This window comes from Lonchura striata, chromosome 3 (assembly GCF_046129695.1).
Source record: "Lonchura striata isolate bLonStr1 chromosome 3, bLonStr1.mat, whole genome shotgun sequence".
Taxonomy (NCBI): domain Eukaryota; kingdom Metazoa; phylum Chordata; class Aves; order Passeriformes; family Estrildidae; genus Lonchura; species Lonchura striata.
Genome location: NC_134605.1, coordinates 3,797,937 through 3,812,853, shown reverse-complemented (window position 1 = coordinate 3,812,853; position 14,917 = coordinate 3,797,937). Strand labels below are relative to the sequence as shown.

The 14,917-nt window shown below is 39.2% G+C and overlaps 1 protein-coding gene across 6 annotated transcripts in view; it reads left to right on the top strand.

Annotated features, from left to right (window-relative positions):
- MACROD2 (mono-ADP ribosylhydrolase 2) overlaps positions 1-14,917 on the top strand; it is an 855,789-nt gene that overhangs the window by 596,678 nt on the left and 244,194 nt on the right. For all 6 annotated transcript variants that reach the window (XM_021527840.3, XM_077781852.1, XM_021527839.3 and 3 more), the window contains one exon: positions 7,137-7,210. In XM_021527840.3, the coding sequence (XP_021383515.1) occupies positions 7,137-7,210 (74 nt within the window). The remainder of the gene's footprint in view (positions 1-7,136; positions 7,211-14,917) is intronic.

Below are 14,917 nucleotides of genomic sequence, written 5' to 3'. Positions count from 1 at the left end.
AAATTCTACTACTACTGCAGAAAAGTGAAATTCTTACACACATGCAGCTCTCCTTCAGAACAGCATTATGATACTTCTTGCAGCAAGGTGCTCGTAGGGGAACACTGTTCCTCCTCAGTAGTCCAAGTGTAAATGCATTTTCACTAAAATTTCTTCCCTCCTCCAATGCTAATAAATATCAAACAGCACAGTGAACTTGCAATCTAGTTTTTCTTCAGTGGAATCTTTAGACTTACTGGTGCAAGCCTCTGCTCACATGACCTCCATGATTACAGTGTATGTCTCTGTTCAGCTGACACTTTTAATTTTATATGGCAGGTATTTTTCCAATGCTATCAACATGGCAGAGCGTGAAGTGAAGCATGGTGTGGTATTCTGTATTTCAGAGAAAACAGCTATGACCTAGTTTATCTTGCATTGTAGCCACCTTTTGGCAACCAGCTTCTTTCAGCTGCAGCCCTAAGCTGAGCCCAGATATACAAAAAAAACCACCTGAGCTGCAGGTGAGTTGATGTGCTGAGCAGACAAGGGGCCCCTATCAGCCAGCACACAGTAGGCACCTCTTCTGACAAGCCAGGGCTGAGCAAGCCCCGTTACCAAGAGAGTCCATGGATCTTGACCTCCAACTTGTCTTGATTTTGCTGACTTGTGTGAGTTTCATCACGTTCCCTGGTGTCTGAATCTGAGGTATTGATGATTCTGAGATTGTAGAAAGTCTCTGTCTGTCAGCCCCGCTGCCAAAGCAGAAGCCATAATTGGTCTGTGCTGGTTTCCAGGTTGTTTATTCTGTTTATCTCTCACATGTTCTGCTGCCCTGCCCAGCTCTGTCCTGCAGGGCAGCGTGTGGGGCTCTGCCCTCAGTGGGATGTTACAAACATTAAATACCAGAAACTCCCTGGGCTGGATTTACAAGAACGTGCCAATATCTGTCACCTACGTTGGACAGTGTGTCCCCAGCCTGAACCAACAGAAAAATGCCAACACCACAGTGAGACATGGAGGGCATGAAGAAGGAGAAAAAGGACAAGACACACCCAATTTCCTCCATCTTGTCCCCTTTGGACCCCTTATCTAGAATCCTAAAATTTTACTTTTGCACCCATGCCACACTTAATTATTACTTATATCAAACACTCAGAGCTGGTAATTCATCCTGTAAGATTGAAAACTCTTTTCCATGGGCAGAGATCACAGCCAGTGTCTCTGGGGGCTCTGTCCAGGGGGGTTCCTGACCCCTGCCAGGGTCCCAGACCTGCCAGGGCAGCCAGAAGGAAGCCCTGAATTCCCACATCCTGGTGCCAGCATTGACCCTGACTGACTTAAGAAGGGATCCCTGTCTTACCCAGTGTACTTTTATGGATGAAGAAAGCCTCTCCCTTATTTCAACTCTCTACCAGCTTTGTGTTGCTGTATCAGAGCAGAAAAGTTCTTGTGAGTTTCTTTATTAACCACCTTCCACCAGCTGCATCTGTCATGTCAGTTGAATGCAAGTGGAAATGATTCTTCAGGAAATATATGTAGTTTTATGTTGCTGCTGAATTTTTTCACTCAAGGAAAATGTAAAGGTTTGTACCTTTCTTGGGATTAATTGAGAAGCATATAATGATTTCTCCAGAATAATGTTTTGTTTATGCATTTTGAAAATTTCTTATTTCCCCTTCTTTGTTTCTCATGAATGATAATTAATTACTGTAGCACAGTCTGTGAAGGATACAGTGAATTGGTGCAGCTTTGTTTCCTGGGGTAACAGAAAGGTTACTGGCTTTTCACAGTACTTAATTCCACTTTCTTAGAGTTAGTTTTTGAGTGGGCAGCAAATAAGGTTTTCTCTGGCTGAATGAGTTCAATAAGGTAAGGTAGGTTATTTAGCAGAAGATTCATGGCTCTTCAGTTTAGTCTTCAAAACAGCTGATCCAAATGTGGGTACTTTCTTTCCAGGTTATAAGAGTCCACACAAATGATCAAGGTAGGAACTTAGCATGTTTGTCCAATAACTATGTGACAATGGTAATTAAAAAAAAAAAGAAAAAGAAGAGTGAGTGAAAAACAGCAAAAATCTTGAGAATAGCAACAAAATAAGCTTTTTGGTAGAATACTATAAACTCTTTCCAAAAAGAATGGATTTACCATGCTAATGGGAATCAACGTGAATTCATGAGTGAATGTATGTATGTATTTTTAAAATACATCTCTGACAAGATGATTATATGGGATCAGTTGCAAGCTTATTCTGTTTATTTCACAGCTGAAGGACAAGTGGATGTATTGAGTTAACCCTACCTCAGGCATGCTGGGCTGTGCATCTCATTTATTCTCTTTTATTGTCCTAAGCAGCATCATCTGTGCTGTCACTAGCTGGCCTTAACCCACATGGCCATAATGAAGCGTAGTTATTTAGGTGTTGGTTGTGATTCAGAAGGTATTTACAGTACCAACAATAATATCAGGTTTCAGAACATGTATGGAATAAATTCTTAGTACCTTTTTTCCTCTTCTTTCCCACTTGTTTCCTTTAAAGCATCTTTGTATTCCATGCCATCTGGTGCTGATGGTTCCCACATAGCAAGTACTTGATGCACGGTGGAGATACCCTGTCATACTGACTGCAGAGATGGCCTTCAGTGCAGTCCCCCAGTTTAAAAATGTGACAAGCTGCTATTTGGAGTCCATAATTTATATATCTGTAAACATACTGACAAATCTATACATTTAAAACCTGGAAGTTTTTCCATTTTAACAGTCTTGTTGATTAAGCCGTGGGACTCAGGGTTGATTTTAGCACACAGGAACAGTCTGCAAACTGTTACATCTTGATATATGCACAAATATGCCAGCGTAGATATTTTTCTGAGAAAAAATATGAAAATACATAATGATTATTTGTGTTGATGTGCATTTGGTTCTTTTCATGATTTGCTTCAAAATTAAACCATTAAAACTGGCAAATAAGAATATTAAGCCTGTGACGAGCCTTTTAGAATCCATAGAGAGAGAACATTTTAAATGAATAAAAACCTGACTAGCACTTAGGCTGTGCTAGCAGAAAAGGATACAGACCTTTTTTTACCAGGAGAAGCTGACTTAGTTGGGCATCTCAGTTGAACTGACAAATTATAACACTTATTGCTACAGCTACTGAAGTGATTTTTCTGGATTGACATTTGCTTGTTAGTATTATAGCCTTCCTGTTATAATCTCTTATCTTAATCCTCAGATCATATTAAAGTTTGATTACTTAATACCCGTGTTTTGTTAATGGGCTTTTCATGGGGAGGTGGCATTACCTGATTTGTAAGTTAGACGTTTTTTTGTAAGATTGGATCAAACCTAGTAAAATAGGCAGATAAAGCTACCAGCATTCCACAAAGTTTGGCAGTCCCTGAAATAGATTTCTGTTAGTTTTGTGTCTCAAAATCCTTGGTGCTCTGTTATGCTTTGAAGAGTATTGTACAGAGCCAGAGTTGGACTCTGTGATCCTTGTGGGTATGTTTCAACTCAGAATAGTCTATGATTCTATGGACCACTGGTATATGTTTTTTGGATACTGCACAGATAAATTAAGCAGAATGGCAGACATTCATAATTAGTAAATGGTTCTCCACTGAATCCCTCAAGCACAAAAGACTGAGCATTTACACAAGGGTGTCTAACAACAGGGAATTAATTGCATATTTTGTGTACTTTGATGAAACAGGACGATTTATGTTCTTACCAGTTGCATTCCAGGGAAGAAATACAAAATGTAATGGGAATATCAGTGAGCATCTCTACTTACTACCTTAGTTATCTTCCACACCCTTTTCCTCAAAACAGCACATTTATTTCATATCCAAATAATTCTGCCATATCTTATCATGCCTTTGCAGGAAAATTATGGCCATGATAACTGCAAGGACTGCCACAGCCTACAGCTTGCTTTGCCAGCTCTTTCACTGGTCAGGGTTACAATTTCCAGGAATAAGTTGGTAAAGCCCTGGAAAGAGTTGCAGATTCTTGTAAGTTTGAAGACCTCTGAAAGCTTTCCTGGGCTGTCACTGTGGGTAGTATCTGTGCAAAGACATACCAAAAGCAGTGGAGTTCAGATGAGGTGTACTTTATGTGATGGTTCCTACTGACTCTGAAGGCTTGCACCCACTGTGCCATCAGCTGTGATGATGAAAGTTGTGCTGTTAAGAATGGCTTCTGAACTCAGAGGGGCACCAGAGGAGTGGCTGCTCATATCCAGGGTTTTGCTGTACCTGAGGAGCTGAGATCCTGGTAATGGATGGTGAGATGTCATCAGTTGGCACTGCAAAATGCAGATGGTGGCAATAACATTGTCACTTGCTGAAGCAGCTCTTCAGGAAGCAGACACAACCTGCACTGTTTTTTGGTATAGCTGGGTAGGTTGCCAAGGTGTTCACTGTGGCAGTGGAGGATGTAAAAAGCTCAGTCCAAGTTAGATACCTGTGTCTGTGGGCAGGTGCACTTCGCCACACACCTGCCCATGACATACAACCTGCCAACTCTCTCAATTTCTGCAGGCAAATAAACACAGTGAAGCCCTGTACCTCATGGCCAATGTGTGATTTTTTGTGCCCTCATCCTTTTCAGTATGCTGGAGGAGCACTCACTGCAGTAACATGGCCCAGTGTCACTCATTACTTTACCTGTTTTATCTTTTGTGAAATTGAGCCTTTAGCCAGAATTGCCTGAGCTGCTGCTCCAGCAGTCAGTAAACTGTGAGGCACCTCGAGCTCATTTCTCTCAAGTAATTTGATTCCCACGTGCTTCCTGAGATTGCTTTTTCACTGAAAGTGGGAAGGAGGAATGGGGGTGCAGATGGAAGCAATCCAGAAATGTTATGGCAGGCAAATGTAGGCTAGAGATAAAAACAATGCAAAAGCATGTTTTAACAGATCCCACCTTGCTTTATCTTCCTTTAACCCAGTCCTATAAACAAAAATGTTTTTCTGTTTGAGAATCAGAGACAGAGGGGCTTTTGTGCTGGTGCAAGGTTTGCAACAGGAGGCTAATTGCATCCTGCTTCTACATATAGTCAATAAGATAATCCTTTCCATAAAATGTTCAGAAATGTGTGTAAGATGCTAGTTAGATTATTCTTTTTGGGGGGTAGCCGATCATAAAAGGCTATGATGGATTTCAACATATTTTCTGAAATCACACACATGATTCAAGGCTGTTTATTTACGTTGCTGAACTATTTCCTTTACATTGTGGTGACTTAGTAGTAATTGAAAACCAGTTTTCTAGATAAGGTTCTATTTAAGACTGGTAAGTATGGCAGCAGTTTCTAAACAGTGTGCAATCTATGGAGAGATTCTATACAATACTCAGTGCTTTATCACCATTTTGGCCAACTACCCTGCTGCAAGGGAGTGAAAAACAAGCCTGAAAAGTTAATCTTGCTGGAGGGAGAATTGTTCTGAAAATAAACCATTCAGTGCATAAACAATAATATATCAGTTGTCTGAAATATGCATTTGTCCCTCTGCATGGTGTTCATTTTATGTCCAGGCAGAGCTACCACACTCAGAGCATGGAATTTCTATGTGAAGAAGTCCCAGTTTGTTAGCTAGGATGTTACTAATTTGAGCAGATGGTCTGCTTAGAGCTCTGTTATTTTATATTATGAAAATGAGGCTGTTGGAAGTCCCCGCTTTGGGTTTCGTTAGTGGTGGTTAGTTGGTGTCAAGAGACATATGCCTTGATGATATCAGCAGCGTTATTAAATGTTACAAGAATTTATTTTCCCAGTAGCAATAGACGTATCCACAGTAACATTTGCAGGGTCTAAGCTAGTTTTCTATCTTGGACTTGGTAAGTTTATTTTTTAAAATGTAAAAATAGGCTTTATTGAGAAATGTATTCAAAGGAAGCACATGCTAAATGCTGGTATTATCCAAAATTGACTATTTTACTTGTTTTTCTTGATGAATTGTTGTCATCTGTCACTTCAGAACAGTACACAGGCTGCTGGAGCAAATTTTTGCAGTCAATTCACAGCGAGTGATGTTTTGGGAACATGATTCAGTGGAGGGATTTTGGTTTGGGTTGGGTTTTTTCTTAATCTTGCATTGCACAAATTCTAGAAAAGGGTTAAAGAAGATATAAGTAAAAAAAAGCTGAACATTTATAATTTTCTGCAGTATCTGTGTTTCAGTTTATGGTGGAAGGGTGATGTATGATGTAAGAAAGGCTGTATCTACACTGCTGTATGCCAAATTTCATGACTCTTTCTAGCCCTGTTGCTTGCTTGTCCACTATGCCTGCAGCTCCATCTCTTCAAAGCCTATTCTATTAATCCAGCCTACTGAGAGCGATTCATACAGCTTATGGGGTTTTATTTTTAAATCCTCACAGAAATGATTTGCTGCCCCCAAGTTAGGAATTTAAAGGAAAATTAAATTAAGGTGACTAAGTAATGAAAGCATCCATGGATTTGATAGGTAGAAACCATCAAAGCAAAAAGTCTGTATCCCTGGAAAGAGTTTTGTTATTGTTTAATGCTGGGGGGAATTACTATTGCTAATGTATCATGCAACATAAGGCCTTAAGTTCATATGCTTATGCTTAATGAATTCTTTAATTTCCAAAGTTGTTTATTATGATTCAGGTTATAAATTGAGAGATTTCCAAATCAAACATGTCTCTCTTTATAAGGCCTATGGCACTGGGGTCATAGTGTGGTATAGTTTTGCTGACAGATGGATTAAAAAAAAGAAAGCCTTAAGAATGCCCTTATGCTTTAAGAAATGTCTGAATTTTTCTTGCTGCCATGAAATGTAAGCCTGGTCTTTGTTACTGTGATAGATGTGTTGAATAGTTGCCTGCCTAGTATGACACATGTATAGCTCTCTATTGTTTCTTCTTGTCCTGAGCAGTGGACTTTTTTTAACTAGAGTCAAGGAAAAAAAAAAAATCCAATAAAGCATTGTACCTATTTATTTAGCTGGGGAAAAATGTAACAGATGTTGCCTAAAACCTTTATACAAATCTGTGAAGAAGGGAGTTGACCAACTGCAATTCCAAAATATTTTAAAGAATAGGAAGAAATAAAAGCCCATATTTTTGATTTCTTACATATAAAAGAAATATATACATTTTATTTATCTCCCATTTTTTTTCTTTTTTAGGTTTTCCAAATGAGCCTGCTGCTGTCATTGCCCTTAGCACTATTAAGGAATGGTTAAGCAAGAATCACAATGAGGTATGGAATAATATTTTTTTTTCAAATTTCTGTTTAAGGTTATGGTCTTTGACTCCAAAACTGTGAAAAGAGTAAACATAGGGTTGAGCTTGAAGTCTTTTGTTATTTAGTCTTAAGACCAGTGAAGTCATGTCAGGACAATATAGCCAGAGGAAGATTTTTATGTCTAAAAGCTATACTAGAGTTCAAAGGAAATACCTTTGTTTGAAACCATACTGTGCCTTTCCTGTGCATTGTAATCTTTCCTGGCAAAGCAGAAGACTGTTCTCTTCCTACGCTGTTTCTGAGTGTCAGAGTTTTTGGGTAATAATGAGGAGATTCTTGGAAAGGAAATGGGCACACCAGCTGTCAGTGGAAACAGCCACCAAAGATCAGTGGTGTTCCAGAGGTCACTTTACAGTAAGGAGCTGTAGGTTCCTATTTTGTGTTTTCATTAATTTTTTTGGTTCTCTTACTATTAAGTGTTCATTTTCTCAGAAACACTCACTAAATATATGAATTTTTAATAGTACTGGTCATCTTCCAATGGCAACATAATAATGATTATTTGTACAAGACAAAAAATGCTTTTAACAGAATTATCTGCATCTCTCCCCTATCCAGTGTTTGTCTTTCTCTGTTCCTAGTGTTGGATTGCAGAAGTGCAGTAAAAGAAGTGGCAAAACAAAAAATAAATCATTGTGTCTTAAACTGACAGTTGCCTGTTTCCTCAAGATGATAGCCAGCAGATTTCAGAAAATTAAAGTTGTTTGGTATTTTGTCTGAAAACATTGAACAAAGTGGAGAAGCACTGCTTACAATGATGTAATTAGTAATGTTTTTCCTCTAGCAATATATTCAGGGAGCTTATTTTTTCCTAAGAATCTGATATGTCAGGGTATGAATTTAGTGGGTTTATATGGTTTTGTTTGGGTTCTTTGCTAAATTTGGATTGAAAGGTAGGAATATGTTGAGATTTGAGCAGTAGAGTTGAGGTTTTCAAGCCTGGAAGTGCATTAAGGAGGGCATACCTGTTTGGAGACTGATTTTTTGCAGCACTGAGTTAGTGGCTGCTGTGGCTTTTGCTGTCACAGTTGCTTCCCACAGCTGGAAAGCTGAGCAGTGAAGCAGGAGTTTTGGGTGGGTTAACACTCTTAGGGCCTAAATCTCATCAGCATATCCCTGAACTTACATTTTTAAGATCTTGTCTGTTTGTAATTTTAATCTTGATGTGTAAGTTTAAAACCAATATGTTTACGGTGCTCACCATTTTGTAATTTCTCCTAGCTTCATTTTTTACAACATAATTTAAAAAATAGGCTAAAAGGTTTGTTTTAGTTTCTTGCTCCAGAAATAAGCTTTTCTTCCTCAAAAACTGAGTCTGTATTGTATATACACCTCCTGCCTTCCTCCTCAGAAACTCCAATTTAACCAGAATTACTTTTAAAGAAGTAGCTGTCATTTATAATGTTTGGACAGTGAACGGAGCACAGGCTGTCCTTATTACAAAGAAATTATTGGAAGTTATCCTACTCGTCTTACATTTTACACTAATCTTATACTTCCCTCTTATACAGTTGTTATTTCAATTTGGACCATTTCAGCTCATAGTTGTTGTCTTAAATGTGTTTTTCCTAAAATCCTGAATCCCAGCCTCGGCAAGGCGAGGTCTCACTCTGTTTGATGTACTTGAAGACATATGGGTGGTGCAATTATTGCATATTACTGATGATGATGATTCAGAGCTGTTCCCCCAGAGTTTTTGTTGATTTTCAAAGGACGTGGAGTATTAGGCTTCTGTCAAGATATGTTTTGAGGGTTTGGTTATTCACAACTTTGTACTTTCTCACATGAAGCTTGCTATCTTCCTAGGGTTTTTCCACAATCCATTGGCTTAAGTTTTAGATTATGGCATACTAGCATGTTTTACATGCTGTAAACAGGACAGCAGCAAAATAAAGATATTTAATTTTATTGAAGACAGCAGTAATTTATGCAGTAAAAGGGATCTTTGGGAAGCATACCATAACTGGGTTTCTGTCATTTAATGCATACAGCAATGTGAGCATAGTTACTTGGTTTAAAAGAGCTGATGTAGTTCTGTGCTAGGGGTCAATGTGATCAATTTTATAATGTTATGGAACCATAGAATATTTTGCATTGCAAGGAACCTTGAAGTGCATCTGATTCCAGCCCCTGCTATGGGCAGGAATGCTACCCATTATACCAGACTGCTCAGGGCCCCATCCATCGTGGCCTTGAGCACTTCCAGGGATGTGTACTTACTCCCTTGATCTAGATCTTGTGTTTTGAGCAGTAATATTATACATTACCCAAGCTTTCCCCCAAAGTAGCTCATCATACAGCAATGGAATTAAGAGGACTTTCTGTGCTTTAATACAGTCTCCTCCTATTGCACACAGACATATGATGTAGTCCTTTCTACAAAGTTCTGTCTTAAAGACAGATCAATTCCCACTACACCCACTGGATATTTAAATTCACATTTTCTAGTCTGGGAGCAAAACCTCTAACGATCTGGCATGGGTTTTTCAGAGTGCTGTCTGCATCTCATTCCTGTTAGCATGGTCCAAACCTGCTCTCTGGTACTGCCTGTGCTGTCAGGATGAGTTGGTGTGTCCTGCTAACAGCCTCTCCTGAGCAAGAGAAACCTCCTACACTTCAGTCTGTTAAATTAATCAAAGTCTGCTTCTTTCCCTCAACCTTTGTTCTGCAATCTGCCTAACCTGTGAGAAGGTTCTGCTCCTTTAGTCCCAAAGGTGTCTGGCAGCCAGTTATGCCCTTGAACCTGACCACTCACTAAGGTCTCAAACTCCTTGATTGTAGAATGTGAATTGACTGATTGAATTCAATAAGTTTTAGTGCAAGATAGAGAGCATGCTCACTAGTGAATCTGCCTCCATAGCAATATACCTGGCAAAAACAGGTAGGTGAATAAGGTGGAAAGCTGACAAATTTCCAAATCTTTTGTTGTGCTCTACAGCAGCTGTGTCTCATCTGCCTTCCAGCAACCCAGGAATCTGTGACAAATTTGGGAAAGATAAGGCAATATTCTTGTTTTCCCCTCTCTACCTTTCTGTAGTACTTCTTTCCTTTGATGCTATAATGAAGATTTTTTAGATATTGATATTTATTCCAAAGATAAATAAATCAGTTGCTGTATTCCTTAGTCAGCCCAGAGACCTGAAAATGTAACTTGAATGACTTCTGCAAGCTGTGTTAGAGTTCTGCAAATTTCTCTGTCATAGTATTTCAGAGACAAGTGATTTGCATTTAATAAAAGGTTTTCTTATCCAAGCCCATGGTTGTGCTTGACCCCTCAGGTGTTTGTATAAAAACTTATTAGCATGCTTAACTCTGATGTCACTTAGATGAATGTCTCATTACCATGCAAATGGAGTTAGCTTCTTTCTGAGGTTAATTGTTACAAAGCAACAGAGAGGTATTTCTATTGTAATTTACTCAACACACAGCCACCATAGTCCAGCAGCCTAAAACTCAACTGCATAAAGATGGATGGGAAAAAAACAACTGTGTTGTAAGTAGTGGTCTGGACTCAGTTTTGTGTAACAGCAGCACCCTCCCACTCTTGAAATGAAGCCCTTAATCAAACTAATCTCTGGCCATGCTTTACACCAAGGTTTGCTGACTTGCAGCCAGGGGGCAAATCTAGTTTAGAAGCTGGTAAATGGTGTTATGCTGTAAGTGTAGAAATCCCTTGGAGCAAACTCCCCGGTATGGCCTCAGTCAGCAGTAGTGGTTAATTTACTGCAGACCACCTAGGCTATCTCCTTAGCAAACTGTGTTTTCACTTTGCTCAAAATGCTCTAGAGGTTTAATAGAATTCTTCAGAGCACAAAATAGAACTGGTGTTCATCTTTAGGAAATTACACCCTGGGATTCATTTTAAAATGCACATTAAGCTTTTTAAACAGGTCAGATTGTTTGTTTCTGGGATAATTTGGCAAGGTTTGAGGTGTTGCCAGCTGATTTCCTGTATCTCAAAAACATTATGACAACTTTAAATACTGGACCCCCTTTATTACTGGGGGTGATGGGGAGAGGATTATCTTTGAGTTTTTGTAGCAGATGTCTAGAAATGTTTGCAATTATAGAAATTATCTACTTCTGCTTTGCTATGTTTCTCGAAGGGGTGAAAAATAAAAATATCTCAGTGTATGCCTCACCATACAATACACCGACATGAAAAGCCTCAGGACTTTTTCACTGCTCAAGAAAAGACTTTAATTTGACAGCACATTTAGTTCAAAGTATTGTTCTTTCTCTTGCACAATGTCTCACAACATTTAATACACACCCTGCTAGAACAACTGGGAAGGTGCAGTGGCAATGTGTGTGCTGTTAAAATAACTGATACAAATTAAAAGCACATAAATAAGAAGTAAATAAACACATTCTTGATTCCTTTTCACTAGATTAATTGCTGAAGACAGACTTTTTTTCTTGTTTTGTCTGAAGTACATGGGACTAAAGTCCTTGTCTCTTAAAAGGTAGTTATATATCATCCCACAGCCAAATAAAGGTGAACATTTCCAGCAAAGCGGGATGAGCCAAATCCCAGTCCAGCTGAATTAGTGGAACTCTGTTTTAATGAGGGTGGGGAGGTGATCAGGATCACATTTCTTATACTCCTTCTGACAAAAATGTTCATGAGGAAACCCCTGTTTCTCTAGTTAGACACGCCCCAAGATGGTGCCCTGTACTTGTGCTTCCTTTGGTATTGTGCTCCATCCAAATATTATATGTGGGGGTATTTTCCACTACTAAGACAGCTAAAGGTAGGATCTCTCATGCACCTAAAATGGTGCTGGGTACTGGTGACCAGTTTGGAGAGAGATTCTGTGATGAGCAGCTACTGCCCAGGAGGGAAGAGCAAACTCTTTATTGCACAAAGCAGACTTGCCTAAAAGATCATTTCAATATTAATTTTATTTTGTTTTTAATTTCTCTAACCCCCTCCTTTTGGCGGTCTCAGCAGTCTATTTCTGGCTCTTCATTCTTCAGAGACAATTAAAGAAAGTGGCATCTTGAGATGAGGTCTAGGCTTTATCTCTGCAGAAGGATGCAGATGGAGACAGTGTGTCTTAGAAAATGTTGCCTGATGCAGTTCCATTTAATGTAACCTCAGTTAGATTCCCCTAGGGCAGAGCATCTAACTTTCAACATTTATTCCAGAAAGGAGTGGAGTAGCTAGCTGGCAATATTTAATTAATGATAGCAAGTTAAAAAAAAAACAAAAACAAAAAACAAAAACCCATGTATATTAATGCAAACAACTCCCCTTAAGACAGTATGACTTTTAGTTTTGATTTGTTAGTTTTCATGTTTACAGTTTTACAATTGTCAACAAAACCCTGTGAAATTGTGACAAAAATATACGTATTTATGCCTAAAGTGATATCTTTTAGTTCAGGCCTGCGGTGACATGTATTTATTGTAAAGAATATTTACTACTCAGAAATAAAGCTCTGAAAATGCAGGTTTCAATTGAAGCCACTGACAGATCCTCAAGGACAGTAAGGGTGCCGATAAAAATTCATCCAGCTATTTTGGTCGCTCTGATATGCCAGTATCACTTGATTAACATAATCTCCTCCCCTCCCCCAGCACTGTTCTCTTGGGTAGGTTAAAAAATGGTCTCCTTTCTATTTCTACATTCTAATTAGGTGGTAATCATATGCTGCTCTGATTGAAATGAAAATCAGCCATCATGCCACTGTCATCTTGCTGAAGTCGAGAAAAAAATGCTTTTCAACCGGTACAAAATTAAAATGATTTACTTGCTCTGTATAGCTGCTCTCTCACTAGGCTCAGTGAGATTCAGTGTCATCCCTAAAGCCCAAATCTAACTATCATCCGTACAGACAATTCATTTTCTGAAATGATAAGGCAGCTGCCAAGGCAGCAATGCTTTTCTTCGATGTTCTAGTGGCTGCTGTTCAGTTAGAGGGGTGATAAAGCAAAGTGGACGAAGCCTGTCTTTGTTACACATAATACTTTATTTATTAACTTGAAAAGGTTTTGGTATTTTTGCTACAGCTACTGAGAAACAGGCAGGAAGGATCCCTTCTGGACAGAACTGTTTGAGCTCATGATGGCTGGGAATGTCCCACCATTCTGTGGTGTGGTCTCTGAGATGCTCATTTGTGACCAAAATGAAACTGGGAAGAAGGATTTGGAACCATGGCTTTCTCTCAATGCTTCCCTCTAAAATTTGTGGACAATTAAGGAAATCCATGCATAGTGTAGATGTTTTCACTGAATACATCTTTGTAATGATTTATCTAACCTTAGGGTACTGCATCAAAAACCCCTTCAGTAACTCCACTGCAGCTAATGAGTGTCAGTAATACAAAACAGAACTCTGCATGGGTTCTTTCGTGTTTACAGCAGTTAACTGTCTAATAATTGAAATTTTCCAAAGAATTTGTTCTTTTTATCCTTACAGTTTAATAGCAATTATGATAGCAGGATCCTGGATACTTCAAAATTCTACAGGCGTGTAGCTAAATTAACAAAATTGTCTCTGCTTCAGGGCTGGGATTTTATTTTGTTTCTTTGTTTTTCCCTTGTGATTTCTGGGTGTTTGGAGGGGCCTAACAACTGTAGTGAGCAATGTGAAAAAATACTTAAATATAAGTAGAAACAGTGGCTTTATTTTCCTTCTTGTTACTTCTTGCATGACAAAAAAGATCAGGATAACATCCTGTTATTTCTGTACTGCTTTCAGCCAGAAATCTGGTAATTTCAACTGGCTCCTCAAATCAACACAATGCAGAAGAGGTCCAGCCTTCATTTTGGTAGGACTCAGTTATTGTTGCTGCACTTCTGGGGACTTTAAATTGCTTGTGTTCCTCATCTTGTGTGTATGTAGGAATATGTAACTGAGGAATAACAATCCATGCAGCTCATGTGAGATTCATAGATAAAATACTTTATGAGTGATGGAGAAATTGCTGGAGCAATCTTTGTTTTGCTTCCGAGCTCTTGACATTAGTAAATCTGTTGTGGTTTATGTTTTGCCCTCCTTTGGTGTCTGAACTGTATGGGTGGGTTATGGCTGGGTCTCAGCAGGAGCTGTGCTGAGGTGGGGTAAGAGGAAGGAGATGGTGGAGAAGATTTTCCTTCTGCTCTGTGGAGGCTTGCAAGGAGGCTTCTACTGTGGAGATGTTCTCCTTTGGGAGACTGAGAGGAGAAGCTGCCTGCTAGGGGTGGCTTTGGCTGGCAGTGAGCAGCAGACAGAAGCCAGGTTGAATGGATGAGCACCAGCTGGTGGCACGGGCAGCAGCCCCTCCACACCAGACAGGAGCATGTGCTTGTTTTTGCTGACACTTCTCTGGCATCTTGCAGAGTGCGTGATGGCTTCTTTGGGTCTTCTGTTTCCAATAAAATTACATGGCTGTTTTGTTTCTGGAAAGGTGCTGCTTTGGTTTGGTTTCAATTCAGTTCTCTTGCCTACAGTTTTTCTCAAAACAGAATGTCCAGTGTGGAACATGAGTGTGAAATAATACTAAAATACAAAAAAATACATTAGGTGACTCTCATACTGAAGCAAACATGGGATCACTCTATGAAGAACCAAACTGGTATGAAAGAAATAACCGTAAATGGAATATTCTGCTAGGTTTTATTCCACTTTCCCATCTAAGATCTGGCCAATTCCTACTATCATTCCCAGCCACATCA